Source organism: Colius striatus, chromosome 5 (genome assembly GCF_028858725.1).
Source record: "Colius striatus isolate bColStr4 chromosome 5, bColStr4.1.hap1, whole genome shotgun sequence".
NCBI classification, from domain to species: Eukaryota; Metazoa; Chordata; class Aves; order Coliiformes; family Coliidae; genus Colius; species Colius striatus.
Window position 1 is genome coordinate 36,221,605 of NC_084763.1, and position 23,691 is coordinate 36,245,295.

Sequence of the window (23,691 nt, forward strand, 5' to 3'; positions counted from 1 at the left end):
AAGGTTCTGTGCAGTCCTCAGAAGCAAATCACAGGATAAGGCCTTAAGCTGTACCTCATCATCACACAGCAGTTCTCATCCTGTAAAGCCTTAGGAAAAGGCATCTAAATAGCAGATCAAATATCATATAGCCTTAAAAGGAACCCCGCACAGAGTAGAATACCTTTGCAACCTGTACTGTGTGTTAATACAATCATGTTCTATCCACATAAGCTGGGCAGAGTTTATGTTTTATTATAGTTATATCTTAAATGCACTAAAACTGCGGCTTGTTGCTTCAATCTAAACTATGTCTTCACATCATCTCCGTGTGTGCAGGAACAGATACCTTTCATTTCCAGTAAGTGACATTTAGACACCCACCGACCTTGGGAAGAATGTCCAAGCTTTGGAGCCCATTGCTGATGTGAATCAAAAGACATTTTGCCACTTTGAAAATCAGCATTTTTTGCAGAGAGCACCTTCAAACACAGACACGCATAACTGTTAAGAACACACTATCATGGTTTGACATGACAGCCTTTACTGGTAAGGGGAAAGGGGCTGTAAAGATGGCTCCTGCAACAAAACTGCTTGAAACTCTCCCCAGCTCTGAGACAGACCTACTTCTGGGGCTGAGCCAATTAGATGCCTCCATGATCACTTTTTAAGGAGAAGCTGGAAGAGGAGGCTTCTTCCTGTTTCTTCTTTTTCTATCCTTCTTCTGGTGGTGGTGCAAGGAGTGGGAAGAGTGAGAGACGTAACCATGCAGACTGCAAGGTCAGTGAGGGAAGAGAGGAGGATGTGTGCTGGAGCAGAGACTGCCCTGCACTCTACGGAGAGGACTGGTGAAACAGGAACTTGTTTGCATTTCATTAAAGACCTCACATCAGAAGCAGAGACTCATTTTGCTAAAGACCCTGCATCATGGACAGTGACGCATTTTGCTAAAGAACTCATACCAGGAGCAGTGAATATGGCCAGAGAAGGCTGTGTCCTGTGGCAGGGACCCAATATTCACAGAAGCTATAACTGTGAGGAAGAACCCATGCCAAAGAAGCTCATTAAAACTATGGCCAGAGAAGGACATGTTCTGTTGGAGGGGCCCCACATTCATACAAGCTGTGACTGTGGGAAGGAACTCACACCAAAGAAGCTCATTAAAATTATGCCCAGAATGTGTTGTGTCCCATGTGGGGGAACATGTTTTTCCCAAAACAGTAACTGACTGTGAGCCTTCCCTGTCCTTCTCTCAAACCACAACAACCTTGCTTATCTTTTTTCCTCCCATTTTGCGAGGGCTTCCGCCATCCTAACGAGGGTGGGGGTGAATGGAGGGCACCGAGCGAGAGACTGTTGTGGTGCTTCTTTGCTACCTGGGCCAAACCAGGACATACACCAAAAGCAGCGATGGAACCATGAGTAAATATTTTTTTCTCAATGTGGAATCTGATCTGAAAATGATAGGTGAGCAATTCAGAGTTCTAGTTTTCCAAGATATCACAGATAAAAGAAATATGTGCAGTTAGGGGAGAATAAAAAGAGACAAATCTAAAATCTCCCTTTATTATTAAAATACATATTTTGTGAGGTTAAAAAAAAACAACAACAAAAAAATCAAACCTTACAAAAAACTCTTGAGTACCTGAAAAAGAATTTAGATTTTAAGCCTGTCAATCAAAATATGAACCAAAATCTCCTTATAGATCTAAGCCTGAAGATACCAAAAATCTGTTTGAAATTAGAAACAGTGTAAGACCAGCACTAACAGTTCTGAAGGTGCTTAGGATGCCCTATTAGCCAGCACTGATCTCCTGGCCAAGCTTCCCAGCTTTGTTAAAACTAGGCACAATTGCTCCAAAGTGCCTGGAACAACATGCTTGGTCAAAGCACAATAACCACACAGCAACATTGTTAGATTCTTGCATTTGGAAACACAGATAGAGGAAGAAGGCTTTTACAGAGTTCATTAATTAAAAAAACTGCCCAGAAGTTCTGAGCACCATGTTCTGTGACCAAATTCCAAACCTAATCTACAACCTCTCACAAGTGCTCTATCATCACACCATGAAAACGGAAAGGCTAGATCACAAAGCACTTTACAAAACTCAATGCTCGCTTTACAAAAACTAAGATGCTGTTAGTTTGGCAAGTATAATCTACCTTTTATGGATGATGAAACAAAGGCTCATATCTGTTAATCAAATTACTAAAGATATTCATGAGGCAGGCACAGAACCACAACAGATAGCAGACATAAGACTTCCTCTGTCACCTTTTACCACCAGGAGTTCTTCTTCCCCATGTGTCATCTATTTGCTGCCATGATTTTTGAGAGCTGTCTTCATCAAGTAGTTTTCATTACCTTTCTTATTGTTATGAATGACAGAATTAAGGACATCATGTTAGCAAATGTATCCCTGTCCCCTCATTTCCAGGATAGGTGTCTTGTAGTATTATATAAATAATCCATTTACAAATATTTATTCTCCTTACTCTTTCTTACTGTTTTGGTGAAGAAATAAATTACAGTCTATTACAACAAAAAACCTACTGTAGTAGATTTTGCAAAAACATAAACTGTAAATAAAAACATCCATATTCTTTTTGGTCCTAAAAACCAACACTCAGATTTCCTAATTCTTAATTACACTTACTAACATTATTTCTTGTAAGAAGTAATTCTGTTTATAGGGTTTTTCCTTAATGCAATTTACTTATTTATTCTCATGTAAACACTGTACAATCTAATTATTTTCTCTTTTGACCATTAATTAAGAGACAGCGGATTTTTTATTTTAATAACATAAATTATGCCTATATGGTCACGAACAATCAAATGCCACCCCTTCATATTGTCACTGCCTGAAAGCTGCTCACTGTTACATGCACCTGTACAAATGAGTCCCACCTGCAACTCCAACTTCTACATTCAAGCACAGACTCATGCCAAAGGAGGTTGTATGGTACCAGCGTGAGACTGCACCTCACTTTGTAAACTCAAAGCAGCTGACATGAGACTGATTGCTCAGGTTAATTGGTTTGAAGAGTACCTAACAATATCAATAGTCTACCATTTGCAGACTATCCTGAGCTTGATACAAAATGACTACCACCTAACTTCTGCTAGAATTTTCTCATTCATTAACACGGTCAATGTGTTTGGGTTTTTTTCTGACAGGTATAACTTGGTATTTAGGTGCACAGGGAGTCTCATAAATTAAAAAAGGAAGAAATCTCATTAAAATTTTTGGAACCAAGATGTGTCAAGTGAACTATATATGTATACTGCCACTGGACTGAGGCAAAAATTACTGTTCTCATATATTAATATGAGAAATTATTAGTCTTGTTAATAGTAACAAAAAATGAATTTACAGAAATGTAATCTACATTTTTAACTTACACATTCATTTCCCCATACACATTCTTTCTCTCCCCTATAACAATATCTCAGTTTATCAAGAGATACTAGATTCCATCTTCTGCAGCTTTAGAGAAAATGTATTTTCCCTATTTATATTTCTTGTAAAGATGGCAGCAATACCTACTTACTGTGACTTACTTTGAAAGTGGATCACATAAAGTGTCTATATGCACATATACATTAATCTTCTCGGACTTCAAGGAGTGTCCTTTTCCTTTCTGCAATCAGTTCATATTGAGGAAGCAAACTATCCTCTCAGTTTGCCTCTTATGTGCACCACTTCCCCTCAAGATTAATAGATGAGCTTCACAACTGCTGCTGCATCACACAGCCCTGTCTGCACAAGGTGCTTAGAGGAAGTCCCCACATTCATATTTGCTTTCTTGTACTTCCCTTCCTCCCCTTCTGCTCTTTGCCCTTCTCCATTTAGCTGGCTCACTCTGTGTGTACACTCTGCACTGAGCCATCATAATATGAGTAGTATGACCAAAGTATATCATAGCTTTCAAGAAACAATCAAGGAGACAGAAGCAAGGAGAGCATTCCTTCATACAGTATTCATTGTTATCCTCCTTATCTTCTGTCTTTCTCTTCCCCAGGCTTGCTGAATATATTTTTACCAAATTAATGCATAAAACAGAGGGAAAGGGAGGCAGTCAGATGTCCACAAGATTTCCAGTATTCTGTGAAAATGCTATACATTCCTTCTCCTGTCCTCAGGCTGCAGTGAGGAAGGCTAAAATCAAATTTAAGTTCAAAGCTCTTTCTGTCAAAGAACCTTCATCAACTATAATTCAAGCTGACTTAGCATGGGAAGTCATTATGCATGTGAAAAAGACAGTGTTTTCCCTTCAAGAGAGAACACAGCAACACTGTATTTCCAAAACAACTAAAAGATACTGGCCTAAATTTTGAGTTGCCTAACATTGCCATCATTTTGATCCTTTCTTCTTTTGAGTGAACAACAAAAAAACCCCCGACCTAGTTGCAAAAATCTCACTGTTAAGGGAAAAGAGAAGCAGTGAATTATTTGTCACAAAAACTTTAAATAAATGTATTAATCAGCCTTGGCAATGTGTTAAGCTCGTTCAATTAAAAAAAAATAAACCAACAAAGGCATGACAGCCTTTAACAGCACTATAATTAATAGTCTTACACAGTCCTTCATCCTAATAAAATTCTCTATATAATAATTTTAGAATTATTAATCTTGTTAATATTAACATGTGTGATCTGATCTAGGTGGTCCTGCTTGAGCAAGGGGCTTGGATTAGATGATCTTTCAAGGTCCCTTCCAACCCCTACCATTCTGCGATTCTGTGATTTTTAATATATAATGATATTGACTTCTCAAATCCATATTCTTTAACAACTCCATCACCTAGAGTATGAACTCACATTACTGACATAATCAAAAATATTCTTTGCTTAAAATCCAGTACCTTCCATGTCCACACCACTACATGCATATAAACAACTGAAATTATCTTAAGTTTTAAACATTCCTAAACTTCAAAGAGACACATTTCTGATGTTGATTCTGAACACTGAATTACAGCTTCTAACACTGCCACAGGAGAAATCTAATTATACATCAGATCACATTGCAAACAAAAGACACATTTAAGTTACTTTACAGGTATTTTAACCTTAACACCTCAGCCTTAAACATCATTTAAAATGAACTCAGCTATATGACCACTTATGTTCATCTTGTTTGCTGCCAAGATAAAACTGCTAGAAATTGTCAGTAATCCTCAATTACCACTTTCAAACACAGATGATATAATGATCTGAAAGTAGTATGACCAATTTCCTTCCTCAGGAAATAATTCTAGCACTGTAAATGTATCTGTTCTTAAAGAAAAACAAATAAAAAAAAGGTAGAAATTTAGTATTCTGTTTCCTATAGAATAACCTACTGTATTCTTTATTTGACAGTGCTTTTTTTAATACACTGCTTAGATTTAACATGATTTTTTTATACAACTAGAAAAAATACAATTGGCACATAAAAGTCTTGTTAAGTGAAATAATACCAAGAAATCCTCTCAACTTCAGTATATGCAGGATCAAGCCCTGAATTGACGTTACCCATCACTCTGTGTGTACAATACAAAGTTAATTTGATATGTTAATTTTGTACTCTATACTAGTATTTATTCTTAAATTCCTCTGGGAGCATAAAACATTCAAAGAATGTGTAAGATGTGTCACTGAATACATCAAAGTCACTGAATATGTCAAAGTCTATGAATATGTTGCAGATATGGGGTTTTCAATAAACATTTGTACAAGTGATTTTGCTGAAAATCATGAAAGTGGACTTCAGTAAAAGTCCTAGTAACTACCATAAGCACAGATTAATTCCCGTACTAGTTACAAGGTAGAATAATGTACCTTTCTGACCTCTCACTGTGTACAAATGCCAGAGCTCAGTGTGGGGATGAAGCAGGAACCTGCTGCCGCATTCTTCTCCCCAGTCTGCCATAAGCACTCAGAGCACCTGTGACGTTTTGCCAATATTAACAAATGACTCAGACATAAACTATTGCACATGCCTGCCTAAAAACTATGCTTCCTAGGGACATATTTACCATGAAAAGTTGTGATCCTGCAATCGAAAGAGCTATTGATTTATTCCCTCCTTTACACAAAAATCACTCTCAGCACCATTCTTGAGGAAGGGCACTTTTTTCCCCTGACAAAAACTGCATTTTTCCAAACTTTTAGTTTGTGGTAAATACATTTGATGAGCTAACAGAGAAACTGTTTCTAGTTTACATACAATAAAAACACTGGAATTACAGTCATAATTCACTTACCTGAGCACTAAAACTAACCTTCTTCCATTACATCGCCTATAACCCATATATACATTCAGACTAATTACACATAAATTAACTAAAATCCTATGTATTCTATATCTGTGTTTTAATTGTTTTTTAAGTGAGATTAAGCTCGTGCTGACAGGCTAAGTATCACAGTGAGTAAACTGAGTCCATTTCCAGCTGCAGTTGCAGACTAGTTTATTAACCAGCTACAGAGAAAAAAATATATTCTCACACACAATTGACAAAATTCCATTTTCCCATGGTTTTACTTCTTTGTGTCAATTATTTTAGATCTACTGTCATGTTGCAGACTTTTGGCCATGGATGACTACCTTTTCTCTAGCATGCTATCAGTATGAAAACAAAAACAATGGAAAAAACCTTGTATTTTCCCATATGTAGCTTCCCTTTTTTTTCTGGCACTTTTGTCTTAATGAAGCAGTTCTCCATGTCACTCCCAGTCTGCTGAACCATGAAAAACTCCAAGTGCATATCAGAAAGCTGGAATGAACAAACAAGCCCTTCGTAGCTCCATCTTTCACTTTCTCATGCAAGTCTTCTACTGAACTTTCGGACAGAGCCAGAAAGTGGTTACTGGTAGGTACCACAGTGCATGTAGCATAGCACTGGTACTGGCCATATTTAGTGGAGGGTCAGCAGAGAGTTATCATAATATATATATCCACTTCAGAAAAACTGGAGCAATCTCACAAGACCTCTGTTGTTCCCACAGACATTATTTTTTCCAGACTTAATTCGCTAGTACTTATTTTCCAGACTCATCAGGTCATCACTTACTATCACAAAGGAAATATTTACTAGTTCCAGATCATAAAGCAAGTTATCTCCATCTCTCACTTGTCTAGTGGTGGCATCAACAACATGAAGAAATAAGACTACTCAGAGGTGAATCCCTCTTCTCCAGCATAGCTCAAAAGTTTCCCAACACTCAGTGACCTTCAGTCACCCAGATTCCCACAGCATCCCCATCTGCAGAACTGACACTGCAGAGTGATTCTTTCTGCTCCTATGAAGGTAGAAGAGCTTGTGTGGCAATAAAGGCCAGCCTTCTTATTTCATCCAAAGGCAGGGTCCCACTGAAGTCATTAAAGAGCAGGATTCCTCCTTGAGCATCCTGAGAGACTTTTGGCAAGATTCTGGTGTCTATTATGTTAGAGGAAATTACAAGTGTGGCAACACTGTAATCTAACAGGAAAAGAAAAACAGAAATCCCTAACAGGGCAGGTAAGCCAGTCAGAAAATCCATCTTATATTGTTAATAAAATATCATGAATTAGATTCCAAAAGAAACCTGAAATTATACTTCTCCATAGGAGACAGATGACTATATTAACTGGCCTAGTCATGCATACACTTATGCACAAAAACTTAAAACAGCAGAGAACAAGACATTAGCTAATAATATTCAGATATTATTATAATCCTAGATTAGTGATTAATATTAATATTTTGATATGACATCTGATCACTAATTTGCATTTCAAAAACACACTACTCTGCACTTTTAATACAGAAAAAGTTGTGACTGACTTCTGTGGCATTTTTTTCTCTGCTGGAAAGATAAAAATTGTGTTATATGTATCTTTTGCTTAGATCAAACTTATTCCAACCAGAAATCTGTATTGTGAAAGCAAGTGGTGCTGATGTTACCATGATGAGCATCTAATATATATAGTATAACACCATCCCACAGTGAATAAATGCAGAATTATCCTTCTTACATCTATCTGCTATCAGGGAAGCAAGTGGAAGCAAGTCCTCAGTCAAACTGTATTTTCTCAGAGAAGTGTGCAAATCCAAGGGGTGGTCCATAACAAGAAAGGTGTGGTACTTACTGTATGAATATATATGCTGTAGCAGCATGGCTTGTAATTAACGAGCATTGTTTGTGTTTTAGCAGTACAGAAAAGACAATCACTGTACAGAATCCAGCAAAAATACACAAGTTTTCATTTTCAGAGCATAGTTGCATTCCCCTTCTAATTGAAATTCTGTGACTGAATCACAATGTTGCCTCAATCCCATAGGTCCTAGGAATTAGTATTTACTAACTTTTGTCAAATAACTTACTAAATAAAATAAAATCTGAGGGCCAAATCTATGCTGGCATAAATCAGCCTTTGTGAAATTGCAGTCAATTAAATACATTGACTTACACAAGCTAAAATACTTTCCTGAATGGAAATGGGCACTTCTGCTCCCTGTGAATTTTAAGGGTGCTTGAAGCAACTACAGAAAGCACACCAAGAAGCTCATTATAATTTACCAATATCCTCCCATGTGCTCTCTACTTTTGAAGTTTGTTGCCTGAGTGGTGAAGCTGAGCTTTCCCTCATTCAACCAGCACATGCATCTCATATTTATTGAGACTCCTGACTCCTATCAGGAGCATAAGACAGATTTGTAAGGGTATTTCTGAGGAAATCCAGAATCTCCATGTGATCCACCCCATTTCACTGCCAGGAGACCCAGCCACTACCCTTCAACCTTCAGGTGTTCCAGTAAACTCCAAGATATAGTCCTATCTTCTGCATACCCTTAATGGAGTTGGAGTCCAGGCTAACATTCTACTAACTAAACAAAGCCAGCACATGGGCTCAAGCACTAGTACACAACTATCAACATCAGCTTTTTACAATCCTCCCCAGGAACAATTTTGACTTACGGCACGCACCATTCTCTCAATGCCCAGTTATCGTCTGAGGAACAACAGTGGATGGACAATGTTCCCAGTACGTGGTTTGGAGTTCCATAGAGGGGAGGGACTTCAAAGCCTGATAAAAAAAGAAGAGAGTCTTTTACCTGTCATTACCTGGCAAGCTATGTCAGCGCTGTTAAACTCTTGGAATGGAAACCACATGGTAGTAATGGTTCCTGCTCTATCCTAGTTTCCAAACTGGCTCCAAAAAAGTGTTTTGGATAGTGCTACTTGGCAGGCAGTACAAGCGCAGAAGAAACAATACTATTTCATAGTTTAGCTGATTAAGGTCCCAGCACACTTCCCAGTGTTGTTTACTAACATATACACAGTCTTTGAGGATCTGAGCCCCAGCAGCTCTGTAGCAAACTTATTTACTTTGCAATTAACCTTACCATTCACATTTACTATCCCCGTTCCTTTCCTCTTTCCAGGCCCTTCTGAAAACCAAGTTCTCTCCACACTCGGCAGCTGTAATGCCTACATGTCTGCTCACTGTCCTTTAGAGCAGAGGTAGGGATTCACATTTTTATTGTTCATTTTACTCACTGTGAAGTACAGTGTACAATTACAGCACTAAATCACTGTATTTGATGGCTTGTTCTTAACATGCAGATCTTATAAAAATATATTAGTACCATCAAGCAATAAATTGACACTTCTATGTTTCTTCAGATACCACAAATGCCTTTTAACTCTGTAAGAGATTTGAACCTTACAATTTGTCCCATAGTATGCTGTAATCAAAAACATCAATGTTTTATGGCTGCCTAATGCCTACATCTGCCATCGTTATGAGCCAGAGGTTGTAAGTATAAATGTAGCTAAATCATAGAATGGCAGGGGTTAGAAGGGACCATTAAAGATCATCTAGCCCAATCCTCTTGCTAAAGCAGGTCCATCTAGATAGGTCACACAGGAATGTGTCCAGCCAATGACAGAATAAGAACAGTTTCTTTTATAACATATGCAGCCACACCTTTTATTGTAAAGAGACAGCTCAGAACACTTTATGTGTTTAAAACTCTTCAATGTAAGGTGCTACAATTACTTAATCTGTTACTACTCTTAGCAGGCAATCAGGGACCCAGTTAGGATTTCTGTAACAGCTTCCAGGCAAGTGGAAGGTCAAGATCTGAACTTTATTGGAACAGACATAGGAAGAAAGGCTGCCAGTGATGCATCAGAGTCATGGTGATCTCATCAACCAAATCTGATTATTTTGCTATGTTTGGCGGGCATGGTTTGAAGTGGTCTGGGGTGCTGGTGAGTTTGAGGTTTTTTTAGGTTTATTTATCCAAGGTTACAGTATTGCTTGGTGCAGTGATAAATCACAGTTGCTAAAATAGTTCATTAAAGTATATATTTCAAGTACTCTTTAAATCATACTTTTATTCTTCAGATAGTACTAGTCAGAGCATCAGGAAGACAATATTACTACAAAAGACATATTTTGGCAAAAGTTTGGCATGAGTAACCATATTTGAGTTGAGGGGAAAGGCATTAAAGGTCCTTATTACTTAAGTTTACAGATATAAATTTATAAATTTGCTGTTTACAATGATCTCTACTGATGAAAATTGGTGTGTACAGAAATCAATATAAATATTTGAAGGCTAATCCTACAATCTGCAGATATCAATTCAGTCACCTACAAAGTCAACAATTCTTTAAGGTGAAGAATCACAGAATCACAGAATCTTAAAGGTTGGAAGGGACCTCGAAAGATCATCTAGTTCAATCCCCAAAAAAATCAAAAGACAAAAAACCAGAAACAACCAAGAAAAATTAATTTGCTCTATTTTCCTTTCCTCATTAGAAGTCATAACATGGCATATGAACATAACCCTCTATTTCAGCCATCACATCTGCTTTATATTTGTTTTCAATACTCTTTTTTTAAAAAAAAACTTCACAGAATGAAAACTTGTTCCTCACTAATAAGAAGAGAACTCTAAACCTGTGCTGAACAGATTTATTAACCTAACTAAAATGAAAGGCATTTCTTTATCCATCAAATGTTACCATTTTCAAATAAGAGATGTTCTCTAGGGAATAAATGTAGAGACTAGCTTTTCTTCATGTTGAGGGGAGAGTTAACTTCTGAGATAAATAACCAAAAATGTTACATCTATATTTTTTAAGTTTAGCTTCTAAACTATGCTTATTTTAATGCTAAGCAATAAAACACACATACTGTACAGTATATATCTAATAAAAATCCCTCCTATTCCACATGGTATAGAATACACTATGGGGATAAACAATTCTTCAGCAGAAGAAATGAAAAAAATACTAAAACAGCGAGATTACATATTCAACACCCATTTCAGTTATTTTTTATAGGATACAAATACAATATCTGCATCAAAGAGCATGTATCTGTGACTTTTCTATTGATTAGTATTAATTAATAGATTTATAAAGTAGGCAAATAAGTTTAACAGACACAACTAATCTGAAGAAATCAATAACCTATAATAAAGAATATTAATAAAGAATATCAATAATGTAAATAAGATTATTTGCGTAAGATTATTAATAAAAAAATTAAGATAAGTAGAAGTTGTTGTTAAAACCCATTTAGTCAGGCCTTGTTGAATTGCCAAGCTTGCAGACCTTGCTAAAAGCTTGCAGACTTCGTTACTAAAAATTACTATATTAAGTAACTAAGGACCAATCAGAGTGAAGATGAGGAAAACGAAGGATCACAGGGGAACTGTAACTGGCTGACTCTGGACTCGTGGGTTGGAAAGTAGTCCAACAGCAAGAGGTGAAAAGGACAAGGTGAAGAAGATAGCGATATTCATTCTCAACGTCCCCCCACCCCCATCCTGACAACCATCTAAGGTGGCATGAAGGAGGTATAACTTGGGCAGGCCAAGGTGGGACAATGGGTGGAATAAATGATAATGAGTTCTTATAAAAAAATAGAATAACCCAACCTTTTCTTGTAAATGTAATGAATACATATGTTTGTTGTAAATATAAGCTGAAAATCTAGAAGCTGGGGTGAGCATGATTGGTGGAGAAATCCCCCATACACCCAGTGCTGCAATAAAGAATACCTGCTTAATAGTCATATTGACTATTGAGTCCTGACTTGCTCCTTTGTGGCATCAGTAATCACCAAAAAATTTATCACTCACTCCCAGAAACAGAAGTTTTTTAAAATGCAGTTTCTTTTGTGAAAGAATCACCGTCTCCAACATTGCTCAGCCTTCCTTACAGTCTTTGCCACATTGAATAGCCAAGGATATATTAGTCATATATATTATCATTCCAATGAAAATCTGAAAGCTTTGTTTATAGTTCCAAAATAATCACCTTCATTTGGCTCACTGAAGTTTTTCACATAGGTTTTGCTATCTTTTCTTTTAAGTGAAATAAGCGTATACTGACATTTTGAAGAAAGGAAATGTTAGTGTCCCTTCATGTGGATGAGTACAACATAATAACCTTAAACTTCTATCAAGGAAGAGCAGCAGTATGGCTTTGTAAGGACTGCAATTAAGCATTCAGATAGCTAGGAGAAGCTATATATTTATTCAGTGACATTTATGGGATGTGTATTTATTAGTTGGTACACATCAACTAGTTGCATACACATCACATTGTGAGCTTTTGTATTTTGCTATATGGGTATCTACATTACTGCACTTTTAAATCTGTTTTCTAAACAAGTTCTCAGTGGCTATGTAACAATTTTTGATCTGATGCTAATCAGATCAGGCAGAAACTCCCTGTGTCGGTATGGTGGATCTGCCTCCCAGCTGCTGGTTGGCAAAGACCAATGGTCATGTGGGTTGTGGCCATTCCAGCTACTGTCTCTACACCATAATAGCTTCCAGCACAATGCACCTTTTGCTCCATTTTAACCACTCCCCCATAGAAAACATTCAGTATTCAGAACTTGTCACATATCACAGGAAGTGATACTTTAACTGAAGATGGAATTATTAGCATAGAAAATATTACTATGGACAAATAATTTGTACTCATCACTTCTGAAACCCACATGAAACCAAAAAAATAAAAAGCTGAATATGAAAATGTTTCTTTGAAATTAAAAAATACATAGCCCACATTAAGAGCTGTAAGAGTTTGAATTTGTAGCAGACCATCTGATTTTTACCCCAAAATCCCATGTAACAAATATTTTGCTATTAAAGAGTGTATTTTAGGAAGTTCTATCCTTATGCTTTCCAATCTAGTTTCACAAGCCTTCCTAACATGATACAATCCAAGTTGGAAGTGCAAACTGCAAATTTTCAAACTATTACAACTGAGAATTTTCTCAACATCAAATATATCTCTCCAATTCACTCTGAGCAGAACACAGACTATTTCTATTGACACAAATGCACTAAATCTGTTTTAGAATGTGTTCCCGGGAAAATATCAATTGAAAAATTGATAACAACTAGAGTTGATTAATGTATGAATTGTTTCAGAGCTTCATGCAATCTCCCAGCAATAGTTCTCTTTCTTTACTTGAACCAGCTTGCCAATTATCATCATGCATAGCTATGAAACTGGGACAAAATTTTGATGTTTACAACTTATCTAGTATGCACATAAATTTATTTTAGTATAAAAAAAACCCCCACAAAAACGAAACAAAAACACCACAAAACACAAAACCAAAATGCTGTCATTAAAGTGTCTTACAACTGGGTACAGAACAATACGATCTGAGCATTAAACAGCATTTTCAGGCATGTGTACATACCCCATGACAAATCTTGCTACTCGTGCAGTAGTTGATTGAACAAGACCAGCAGTGTGACAATATAAAATATAAAAATGCGGGATTCAAGTCTTGGTATCTAGCTCTAATATTACAGTAGCTGGTATCACTTATGCAGATTATCATCATAAATCAAGTTTTGAAAGTTCAAAGGCTAACAGCAAAACTGGTTGAATCTTGAAAAAAGTGTTTATAACTTTTGTTGTGAATGCTACACAGCTCCTTTAAAGGATCTTCTTATCCCTATTCAAAAATGTTTGCATGTGTGGGCTCCTGCATGCACATGTTTGCAAAATGACTGGTTTCACACAGTGAAAACTACTTAATTCCTTGGAAGGACAAAACGGATTTTAATAGTCCTCCACGTTAGACTGGGAATTCTTGTTCCTGTAGGCCCAGGTATGCCTCAGTAACTTCTCTTTGATATTGACTTGATCCTGCAATCAACTCAAACTGACCTTTTCAATAAATGATCTTGGATCCATGATTTTTTTTTTTTTTACTGTTGTAGGTGGGAAAAACGGTACTTGCTTCTTCCACAGTAGGATCTAAAAGATATATTATAGCTTCTGCTGTGGGTGGTAACAAATGTGATGTACTGTCTTCACAAGTGAAGACCTTGAGGGCATCATGGAAGATATGTCCATATAAGAAGCCAAGCTTATATAAGTGGATAGACACATAAAACTAGATCTCTCGCAGTGTGCTACAGTGGTATTCTAAAATAACACTGTTACAGCAGGCAGATAAAAAAAATCATATTTCTATTTTTTTTTCCCACAGAAAAGTCAACATTTTCCCCAAGGCAATATTTTCACACACTGTTCTTAGTGCATCCCACAGATTTTCTAATACAAGTGAGAAAAAAAAGTGACATTTGTAGGTAAGCCTTCTAAAGTAATCAGTTGAGGTATAATACAAAGACTAAACAAAGGTGTTAAATGCCAAACAAAACAAAAAAAAGCCCCCAGTCCTGTACTCAAAAGAAAGAAAAATTCCTACACTCTAGCCAGTCTTTTTAAAGACCTTTTTTTTATTTTATGTTTTATTTTCTTTCTCCATTTAGCAGCTTTTTGAAGGGAGCTCTTGCAAATCCTTATTGTCAGAGAATATGTAGATTCAGTTCATGAGAAACTATGGACCACAGTTTTTAAGCAAGGAATACAAACTCAAATGAAAGTATTTTCATAAACAAAGTTACTTTATTTACTCATTAAGTAGTTCAAAACAAAATGTTAATTTATCCAGAGGAAGGAACTGGATCATCATCCCCAGTGCAGGCTGGGCAGCACTTACCATGGATAGCATGTGTGGGCAGGAGTCCAGAAAGCAGGACAGGAACAAGGGGAGGAATAGCTTTCAGTGCTTAGAGCCTGATCAACAGCTCAACCCACTACCTGAAGGATCACCTGTCACAAACACGAGGTTTCAACATCCATTTTCAAACTTGCATACAATGCAGAATCATAAAGTCTCTAAACTGCTACACTCTGGGTAAAATGCGTATGAACTGAAAGTAAGAATGCAAATGGATCAAACAGAAATTACTCTGGAAGTAAGGGACAAACAAGCATTGCTACACGCAAAATAAGAGAGAATTCTGTCTGGTTTTAAGAACTCTATTGAGGGACCAATAAAAATATTAGAATGCTGGAAAGACATTGTCAAACGTAAAGCACCTGTTTAACATTATTGCTAATTGTGAGTGAAGGAAATGGCCCCAGCAAATTTTTTTTTAAGATGATTAAGTTTAATTGCAATTCTATATACAAAGTGCTACCCACTGACTGAATGAGAAACAAAATATGCTCAGAAGCGATGCATTACACAAAACTGTGTTTAATACAAGGCATAAGCAGCAATGCTACATGTGGCTAAAAACACATTCACATTTTTCTGAAAGTTCTATCCATATCTCACATGTTGCAGAAATTCCCAGAAAGCAGAGGAACAGGATCCACAAAATCAGGAAATAGGTCATCATGAAGTTGAGTGTGGGCTGCATAAATGTTCATATTCTTCAACACGGTGGAGGCATTAGGGTTGGTAGGAAACTCAGCCCACTCTGAGTAACAAAGTGCCCAGAATGAGATTAGAAATAGCTCAGCAGGAGTGCCTGCCTTCATTTGTGAAAGGGAGGTACCTTGCTAAACCAGCTCAAAGTTTTCAGCAGAGCTCATGGGATCCCCTCTGGCAGGCAGCCACTTCTGATGGAGGCAGCTGCCAGCGACTTTTAGCACTGAAGAGTACCACTTTCCACTCTCTTTCCTATTCCTCCTTCTTTTTCTTTCTCCATTACTTTGTTAGTAGAGTTAGCTTTTCCCTCTCCTTTTCTTTCATAGAAACTACCAAAACAATATCATTTACTTGAGCTCCTAGTTCATTATTCATCGCTTTATAGTGTATCTCTTAATTTAAATTATTACTTCCCAAGAGTTTTCTCCAGTAACGTCTAGAACATATCCTTGCTTTTTGCTTTCAGTGCTGCTGAGTATGCAGCCACTGTACTGAAGGGTGACTTGCTCACAATCAGAAACCCTTGAGTTATTTGGTCTTCCAGCTAATCACTCAGATATCTGGACTAGATGATCTTTCGAAGTCCCTTCCAACCCTTAAGATTCTGTGACTCTGTGATCTCCTTTTAACCTGTTGCCACCTAGACCACATTTCACATGACACACATTCACCATGTCTAGCTTTTAAATTACTTTCTCACAACTGTGCTTGGCACACATTCCTCCACACTGGTGGCAAACATAAAATTGGCACTTTGTGACAGACTCAGTTGTGCCGCCATTTCTCCATTAGGCTCAGGCAGATGGAAAGAGCTGCTTGTACTATGGCCCTCCTGTTCTCTAATTGTAGTCCCTCGGTCCTCAAACATGCTTAAATTTTCTAAGAAGTTGCCAAGTGCATGATGTTGTTAGCCACTACAGAGAGTAACAAGGTACTACTCAGTCCTGGTTACACTTGCTTTAGTGCTGGAACAGCATGCTTGTGGCTCAGTATCAAATAAATAGTCATTATTTCTAAGGACCTACAAGGTACTTATTTAGAACTACTGGAGCCTCTGGACAGGGGTGAAAGTTGTGCTTTTTCCCTGTGTAACAGAGCAGCATTTCCCCCACAGAAATTAGGCAAGTGCTAAGTGCAACAGAGCAGCTGCTTGACAGCCTTACTAGAAAATAGCTTAGAGAAGTAGAAAAAATACTGTATTCAGATGAAGCCACAGGGAACAACAGAAGAAAATAATTAGCCAAATCAGAAATTGGCTGAGGCACTGGGTATTCTGGGAGCCTTCTATTTCCTTCAAAATACAAAGGGATCTTTAAACAAGACTTTGTTTTTATCTCACCTTAAAAAGCCACAAGTAGAACACTGCAACCTAATAACATCCTTGGCTCAGAAATTATTCAGAAGCAAGGGGGCCATCTGCTGAATTCCCAGTACCATTTTCTGGTGCATCCTGGAAAATTTTCCTTGAAAGTTTTATGGTGGAGTCATTTTCAGTGCCAACTTTGCTAGGGCTGTTAGGTGGCAACAAACCTGTGAGCAGGTTTTGCCTACAGGTGACTATTAACAGCATATTTATCATGACTGCAAAAACTACAACCAGTACAGTGGTCATTGTAATCTGTTCAGGACTTCATCTGTCTGAAGTATCTGTGTATCATAATGCATTTTATTCATGAACATAACCTTCCAGATATAATAAAAAGGCTTAAAGCACAGGATCAGTTTTCAAAAATAAGCTGTTTCTTCATTTGGCTTACTGTCCACTGTCCTCAGCAATGCTGGCCCCAAGCTCTAAACTCAGTGTTACCTTCCTTGTGCAAGTCTATCTCAACTTCATTGATACGTAGTTCACTGGCAACTGCTTCTAATCCAACTCTTTCTAAATTCATTACCACTAACTTCAGATCTCATCTTCAGTGCATTCACAGCTAGTCCGTTTTCCAAAGTGTGAAAGTGAATGAACCAAAAGATAAAAGTTTTAAAATATTTTATGACAATGTCATCACATATTCACATGTACAAATGAAGTGCATTACCTTTGTAGCTCTCCACACCTTGATCTCCTTAGTACTATTACAGCTAAAAATCTCTTTATATACCAAGAAGAAGGACCAGAATTGTTTCTGGCAAAGTATGCCAAATAAATACTATGGAAACATCCAGACTGAAAAATTCTTGTTCATATAGCCATGAAATTTGATGAAAGTATTTAAAATATTCACTACTGTTCTTATTGCTTAAAGCACTGCCTAAAGTCTACTGACATTTCATGGTCTGTAAATACAGAATGCTTTAAATACAGAAAGGCACATATTATCCATTAAAGACTATGTAAACTCATGCATAAGGTAGTTCATAGTGTACAAATGTGAGGTTGTTTAATGGTACAAATTATACAATCAAATCTTCAAGGTTGCTTCCAAGTTCAGCATTTTAAAAATTACTGCAAGACATAACCTGTATCTTTGAAAGTTGTAATCAGAAAGTATTAAATAAAAGTATAAGCACAGCACAGGGAATACAAATAAAGGCCACTTGCTTAAGACTTCCTTCTTAAGAAGCAGTCCCAAGTTTAACTCATAGCTTACTAAAAATACTAATAGTTGAAGGGTTTGTTTGCATTGTAGGGTTTTTTTTTCATGCTTAAACCAATTCTACTGCCTCACACAATGGTAAATGTCAATATGGATGACTCCCGTATCCATAAGGCAAAAATGTATCCAGATGTTGTTTGCTGTTTACTGTTCCCAACCTCATACACACCAATGAGCAAGATGGATATGGTCTGGAGAATTATAAGTTTGTAGGCACATGCAGATTACTCTAGAGAATCACTGCTTTCAGTATTTAACAGCAAACTATTATCTACTTTCCCAGCTAAACATCCTTCATTTTTCTCCTAAAATCTGGACTCCCATATGAAAAATATGGAAATAGCATATATAAAACAGACGTAAATTACAAAAGTCGAACACACAAAAGAGTTCTATAGCTACAATTACCCATCATTAATAAAACTTTATTCCCACAAGTTAGCCACCACTTTGTGTCTCACCTCAAAACCCTGAATAGCTTCAAAGACTGGCCACTAAAACAGGAATAAGGTAATAAAGGGAAAAAATATATGTGGAGGAGTGAAAGTTTTCCATCAAGAATTCAGAATGAAAGTAAAGTATTGATAAAATTCAGTCCTTTCTATAGAAATGATCCCATGTAAAACATCCAAAATCCTGGTGCTGTAACTCTCAGAAATCTGAGGTTCTAACTTCGTGAAAAGCAATACAAAGTGTTCCTGCTACTTGTGTCAGATTCTGAAAAGCTCTCATGAATGATTATTTCTATGTAGTGGAAGAGATTTGAGGTTATTTTTAACTTTGTTATTTTTTCTCTTTCCCAGAACACCTCAGATAATTGGCTACGATGCTTCAATTTAAAGGAAAACCTTTCTGAAAAACAAACAGAAAGAGAATATACCTGTAAGCATTTAAACAAAAATTACTCCCAAATGGTAGCAGAACTACATTTTTTAAAAAGACTATTTGTTAAGGGACTCAGACAATTACATTAAGTATTCAGACTGAGAGAAGCCATGTGTATACTCACTAAGTTGCTAGAAAGAAATGGGAAGTTGGAAAGTGAAAGATTTAGAATATAACACTAGTGGGAAGATATTATCTTCTGATACTTTTGATACTCCTAAACTTGAACATTAGTTGTTAAAGTTCTACTAAATAATCAGTACTTAAAATGAAGCTTCTTCCTACTTTAAGAGACTTGAGTTCTTTTCCTCTTTCTCTGTTATTTTGCACAGAGATCTCATTTAACATCTTAACATCTTCTGCGTTTTGGGAACTTCCACACACAAAGGTGGGGACCAAGAGAACACAAACACAGCTCATCCGAAGTCTGATTGACCATACCTATGGCGCAGTTGTGTTGTATTGCACACAGAGCGTACAGCACTACAATGGAAGAACCTGCAGGTTCTGTATCAGAGTACCGGCATATGACACAGAAGAGATTTTGGAAGTATAATGAAACCTTTGTCACTTTCCATCATCGAAAATCAAGAAAGAGAAAGCAAAGACTCTGTCATCAGAAGCAGTTTCTAAAAGGCATTTCAGGTGCTGATGTGTTATCGTGCACAACCCCGAAGGCAGAGCGAGTGCCACCCGTGACGGGGGCATGGATGAGCGGGGGAGAATGACTGAAACAAGGCGCCCCTGGTACATCCGCAAATGCAGTGCGGGAGATTGCAGATCCATACCCCTCCGGATTTCACAACTGAGGTCTGGCACATGGACAAAGTTTAGTCACGGTTACGGATGCGTTTACGCTACCACAACCACCCTGGCCAGGCGGAGGAGAGGCGACAGCGTTTCGGCGGCTCCTGGGAGCGCCCCGGCCCTCCAACAGCCCGACACCCGCTCGCCCCTAAGAAATGCTTTTAGCGACTCACGGAGACGCTACGGTAGTTCGACGGGTCTTTGAACTGCACAGGAACTCCCGAAAGTCCATATGTGTTCCGCTTAGAGCTCTATCTCGACAGATAGTTCACAACACGCCGCAGCCAAAAGCGCGAGTTCCTTTTTTTTTTTTTTTGCAGTCGACAACAGAAGGCCGATCGCTCTCTGCCCAGGACAGACAACAGAAGGCCGATCGCTCTCTCCTCCGCAGCGTCAAAACTCTGGACAAGGCACTAATCGCAACACCTGGAGCCGATGCCGACAGCGCTTCTTCCCCTCCAGCGGCCTACAACTTTCCTTCAAATCTTCCCGGCGCCACCTCCCCAGCCCCGGGCCCACGCAGGCGGCCGACAGTGGAGAAACTTTTCGGAGCCGCCCGACGAGGCAGCGCCCACCGGCGGGCCCGCGCCCACGCATCGTACGCCCGCGGGCCAGCACCGCCCCTCCTCCCCCGCGAGTCGCGCCACGCCGCCCGCCCTGCTGCGTGGTGTCCATGGCCCCGTGGGTACCTACTGCCCGCGCGCATCCGTTCGCCCTACCGTGCGGAAGGCATGTGAGGGAGGGAGGGAGCGAGGAAGTGGCAGTTACCGGCGAGCGAGCGCCCTTCTTGCAGAGTGGTCCCCTGAAGACGCCTTTGATGCCGCGGTAGTGTCCGTTGCTGAGGTGCCGGGAGCTGATGACCAGGTAGCACGCCATGCGGACCTAGCGGGCGGCGTGGGGGAAGGCAGGCCGGCTCCTTCTCGGCGGTGGTGCTATCCCCGCCAGAGCAGATGCCCGCAGCAGCGATCTCCCCCCTCCCGTCTCATCCAGCGCCCGGGATAGCGCTTCCAGTAGCAGGATGCTCTGAAGGCGGCAGCAGCAGCGGCAGCCAGAGAGCATCTGAAGAGGGAGCGCGGAGGCCAGTCCGCATGCTGCTCCGCGGGTAGGGACGGGCCCGGCAAGAAAAAGGGCAAAGCGCAACTTGCACAGTCTGCCGCGACTACAGTACCTTCTCTCTCTCTCTCTCTCTCTCTCCCTCCCTCTCCCTCTCTCCCTCCCTCCCTCCCTCCTCCTCCTTCTCCTCCTCCTCCTTCTTCTCAGACCAGGCCACCGGCAGCTGACATCCGGAGGGGAGTTTCTCCGCGGCGGCTCGAGCAGCAGCTGATGCCCATGGCTCTTTCCTCCGCCTCCCCAGGTGGTAGATGCAGCCGGGCTGCCGCGAAGAGCCTTTCCCGCCTCGGTCCTCCCGTCCTGCCGCCGCAGTCAGCGCCGCGACTCGCCTCACCTCCGCCGGCGCGGGTGGGGGGAGGCGGTGCGTGGTGCGAGGGAGGCGGAGAAGGGTAGGGCCGGAGCGAGGGCGGCAGCCGGACGGGGAGGTGACGGCGGGGGTGAGGACGTCGTCCCTCGCCTCCCTGGTCGCGGCCCGCAACGCCGGGCGGAGTAGGACGGGGAAGGGGGGAAGGCGGCGAGATCCGCTCCTCTTCGCCCAACTTTCCCACCTTCGGAGAAGCAGCGCCCCTTCTCCACCTGCCTCTGGCTGCGCTCACTCCTCTCCCCCACATCCCCTGTCCTCTCTTCCCCCTTCCCTCCGCCGTCCCGCAGGTTGTCCACAGCGAGAGCTGCAGCCGTTCTCCGCCTTCAGGGGTGCAGAGCGGGGCGGGGAACACCCTCCCACGGCCTCGCTGAGGATGTGAGAGAGCACCGGTCTCCCGCAGCCAAAACCGCCGTGCCAGGCTAGCGGGAAACGTTGCTGCTGCGGTTCGTGTTGCTGGCCGGAAGCGCAAATTCGCCCAGGACGGAGGTGAGGGCTGCGCGCAGCCAACCAAGCTTAGCGAACCTACGCGGTTTGTCACCATCGTGTGTGTTGTGTTCTTCCCCGCCGCCTCCCACGCCCCTAGCGCGCCTGAAACCTGAAATTTACATGTGTAGTGGCACTTACGATCTATACTGTTTATTCAGGTAAACAGTAATCTCAGATATTAAATTCTTCCACCACTACATAGCCTAAACAGGTTGTTCTTTCCCCCTTCTGCAGGAGACAAGCACGATGTGCCTCGGACCTGCCTGTGCACACTCAGCACAGGTCACAAGTATTGTCTCTGCTCTGCTACTTAGTAAGTCTATAAGTAAATCAATAAATCACACATTCTTAGGAGTCACCTGCAGATCATTAATTTCTTCAGAGAGGATAAGAATGATCTTAGATTTTTCATTTAATCCTCTAAAAGCCTATGTTTTCACATATTTAGTGAATGAAACTGATAAGTGACAGTCATCCTAATTTTAGCCTGTCAAGAGCTATCTTTCTATGAATCTAACATAAAGAAAATCTCACACAAGCCACCAAGCTGTGTAGGATAAAAAGGCCATGACAAATGTTATTTTTTTGACTGTAAATGTAAAATAGTATTGTACAGTCTTATTATACAGTAGTTCACATCTAATGTAAAAATTTATTATATGTGTGTATATATACATATACAAATGTCAAGTCTATTATTATTTAAGAACTAGATGTTTTAAAGAAAATAAAGTTCATCTGAACTTGGAATAGCCAAAGCTGTAAGTAACATGTTATGAACATCCTTATGTAAACCGTAATACAGTTTTTTGCAATTAAAATCCCTCTGAGGTGGGGGTAAAACTTGGCTGTGAAATAAATAAAAACATTTGGCTCTTTGTGTAATGTGTGTTTGAGCTTTGAGACTCCTTTCCAAAGGGTGCTGTGGATCAGTACAGATCAGGTTTTGGGGCCTGGGAATGATACAGTTTTGCCAAAGACCTGTTGAGGACTTCACTGAAGTAAGAATTTATGTTGGAAAGTGGCTTTTGAGAAATTCCATTACCGTACTGAAAAATCCCCAACATTTACCCAAGGTAAATTTGGTGGCAAAAATTAACTTCTATTTCCTCCTACAAGTCAACAGTTGTGTGAGTGACTAGAAATTTATTCTTGTTGGCATAAAATTCGCATATTCTGTTAACTACTAGTTCTTTCTGAAAAAACTCCTCTGCAACCCTGTTGAAGATAAAAGTATAAAAACTTTGCTTCTCTGTGGTGCAGCCGTTCTTTTTAGACTATACAGAGTTTACATCTCTTTTCAACAGCTTGCATAGAGGTCTCAGTTCCTTTTCTGTTGTGAGGAGACATGGAAAGTCCTTTGCTCCATGGAGCTGATGGTGTTCTGCTACAAGATGAGGGAGAGCCACAAAGTGGCTACAGAAGACCCACACCACATGCGTAAAATGGAGATGTGTATTTGCGTGTTGTAGCTACATGGACAGACTGCCAAGTTGAGCTTCAGCATAAGCTGAAACTGTGCAAGAGTTTCACTGTAGACTATGGGATAGTACTTTCCTCCTTAAACTTATAGAGTCTTCCACAGTTCATTTACTGAGATTGTATAAAAGGGAAATGATTTGGCCCAGAGTAGACTGCACAGCACTCATCCTGCTGAGAAGGATGATGTACCCAATTGACCCTGCTGTGAAAAGTAAAAGTCATTTTAGGCTCACTTCAC

At 39.7% G+C, this 23,691-nt stretch overlaps 1 protein-coding gene across 1 annotated transcript in view; it reads right to left on the bottom strand.

Moving 5' to 3' along the window:
• Positions 1-20,914, bottom strand: part of ZNF804B (zinc finger protein 804B) — a 208,712-nt gene extending 187,798 nt beyond the window's left edge. Inside the window, exon 1 of the mRNA XM_061996613.1 lies at positions 20,745-20,914. Coding sequence (XP_061852597.1) covers positions 20,745-20,887 — 143 coding nt within the window. The 5' untranslated portion in view covers positions 20,888-20,914. The remainder of the gene's footprint in view (positions 1-20,744) is intronic.
• Positions 20,915-23,691: the final 2,777 nt, after the last annotated feature.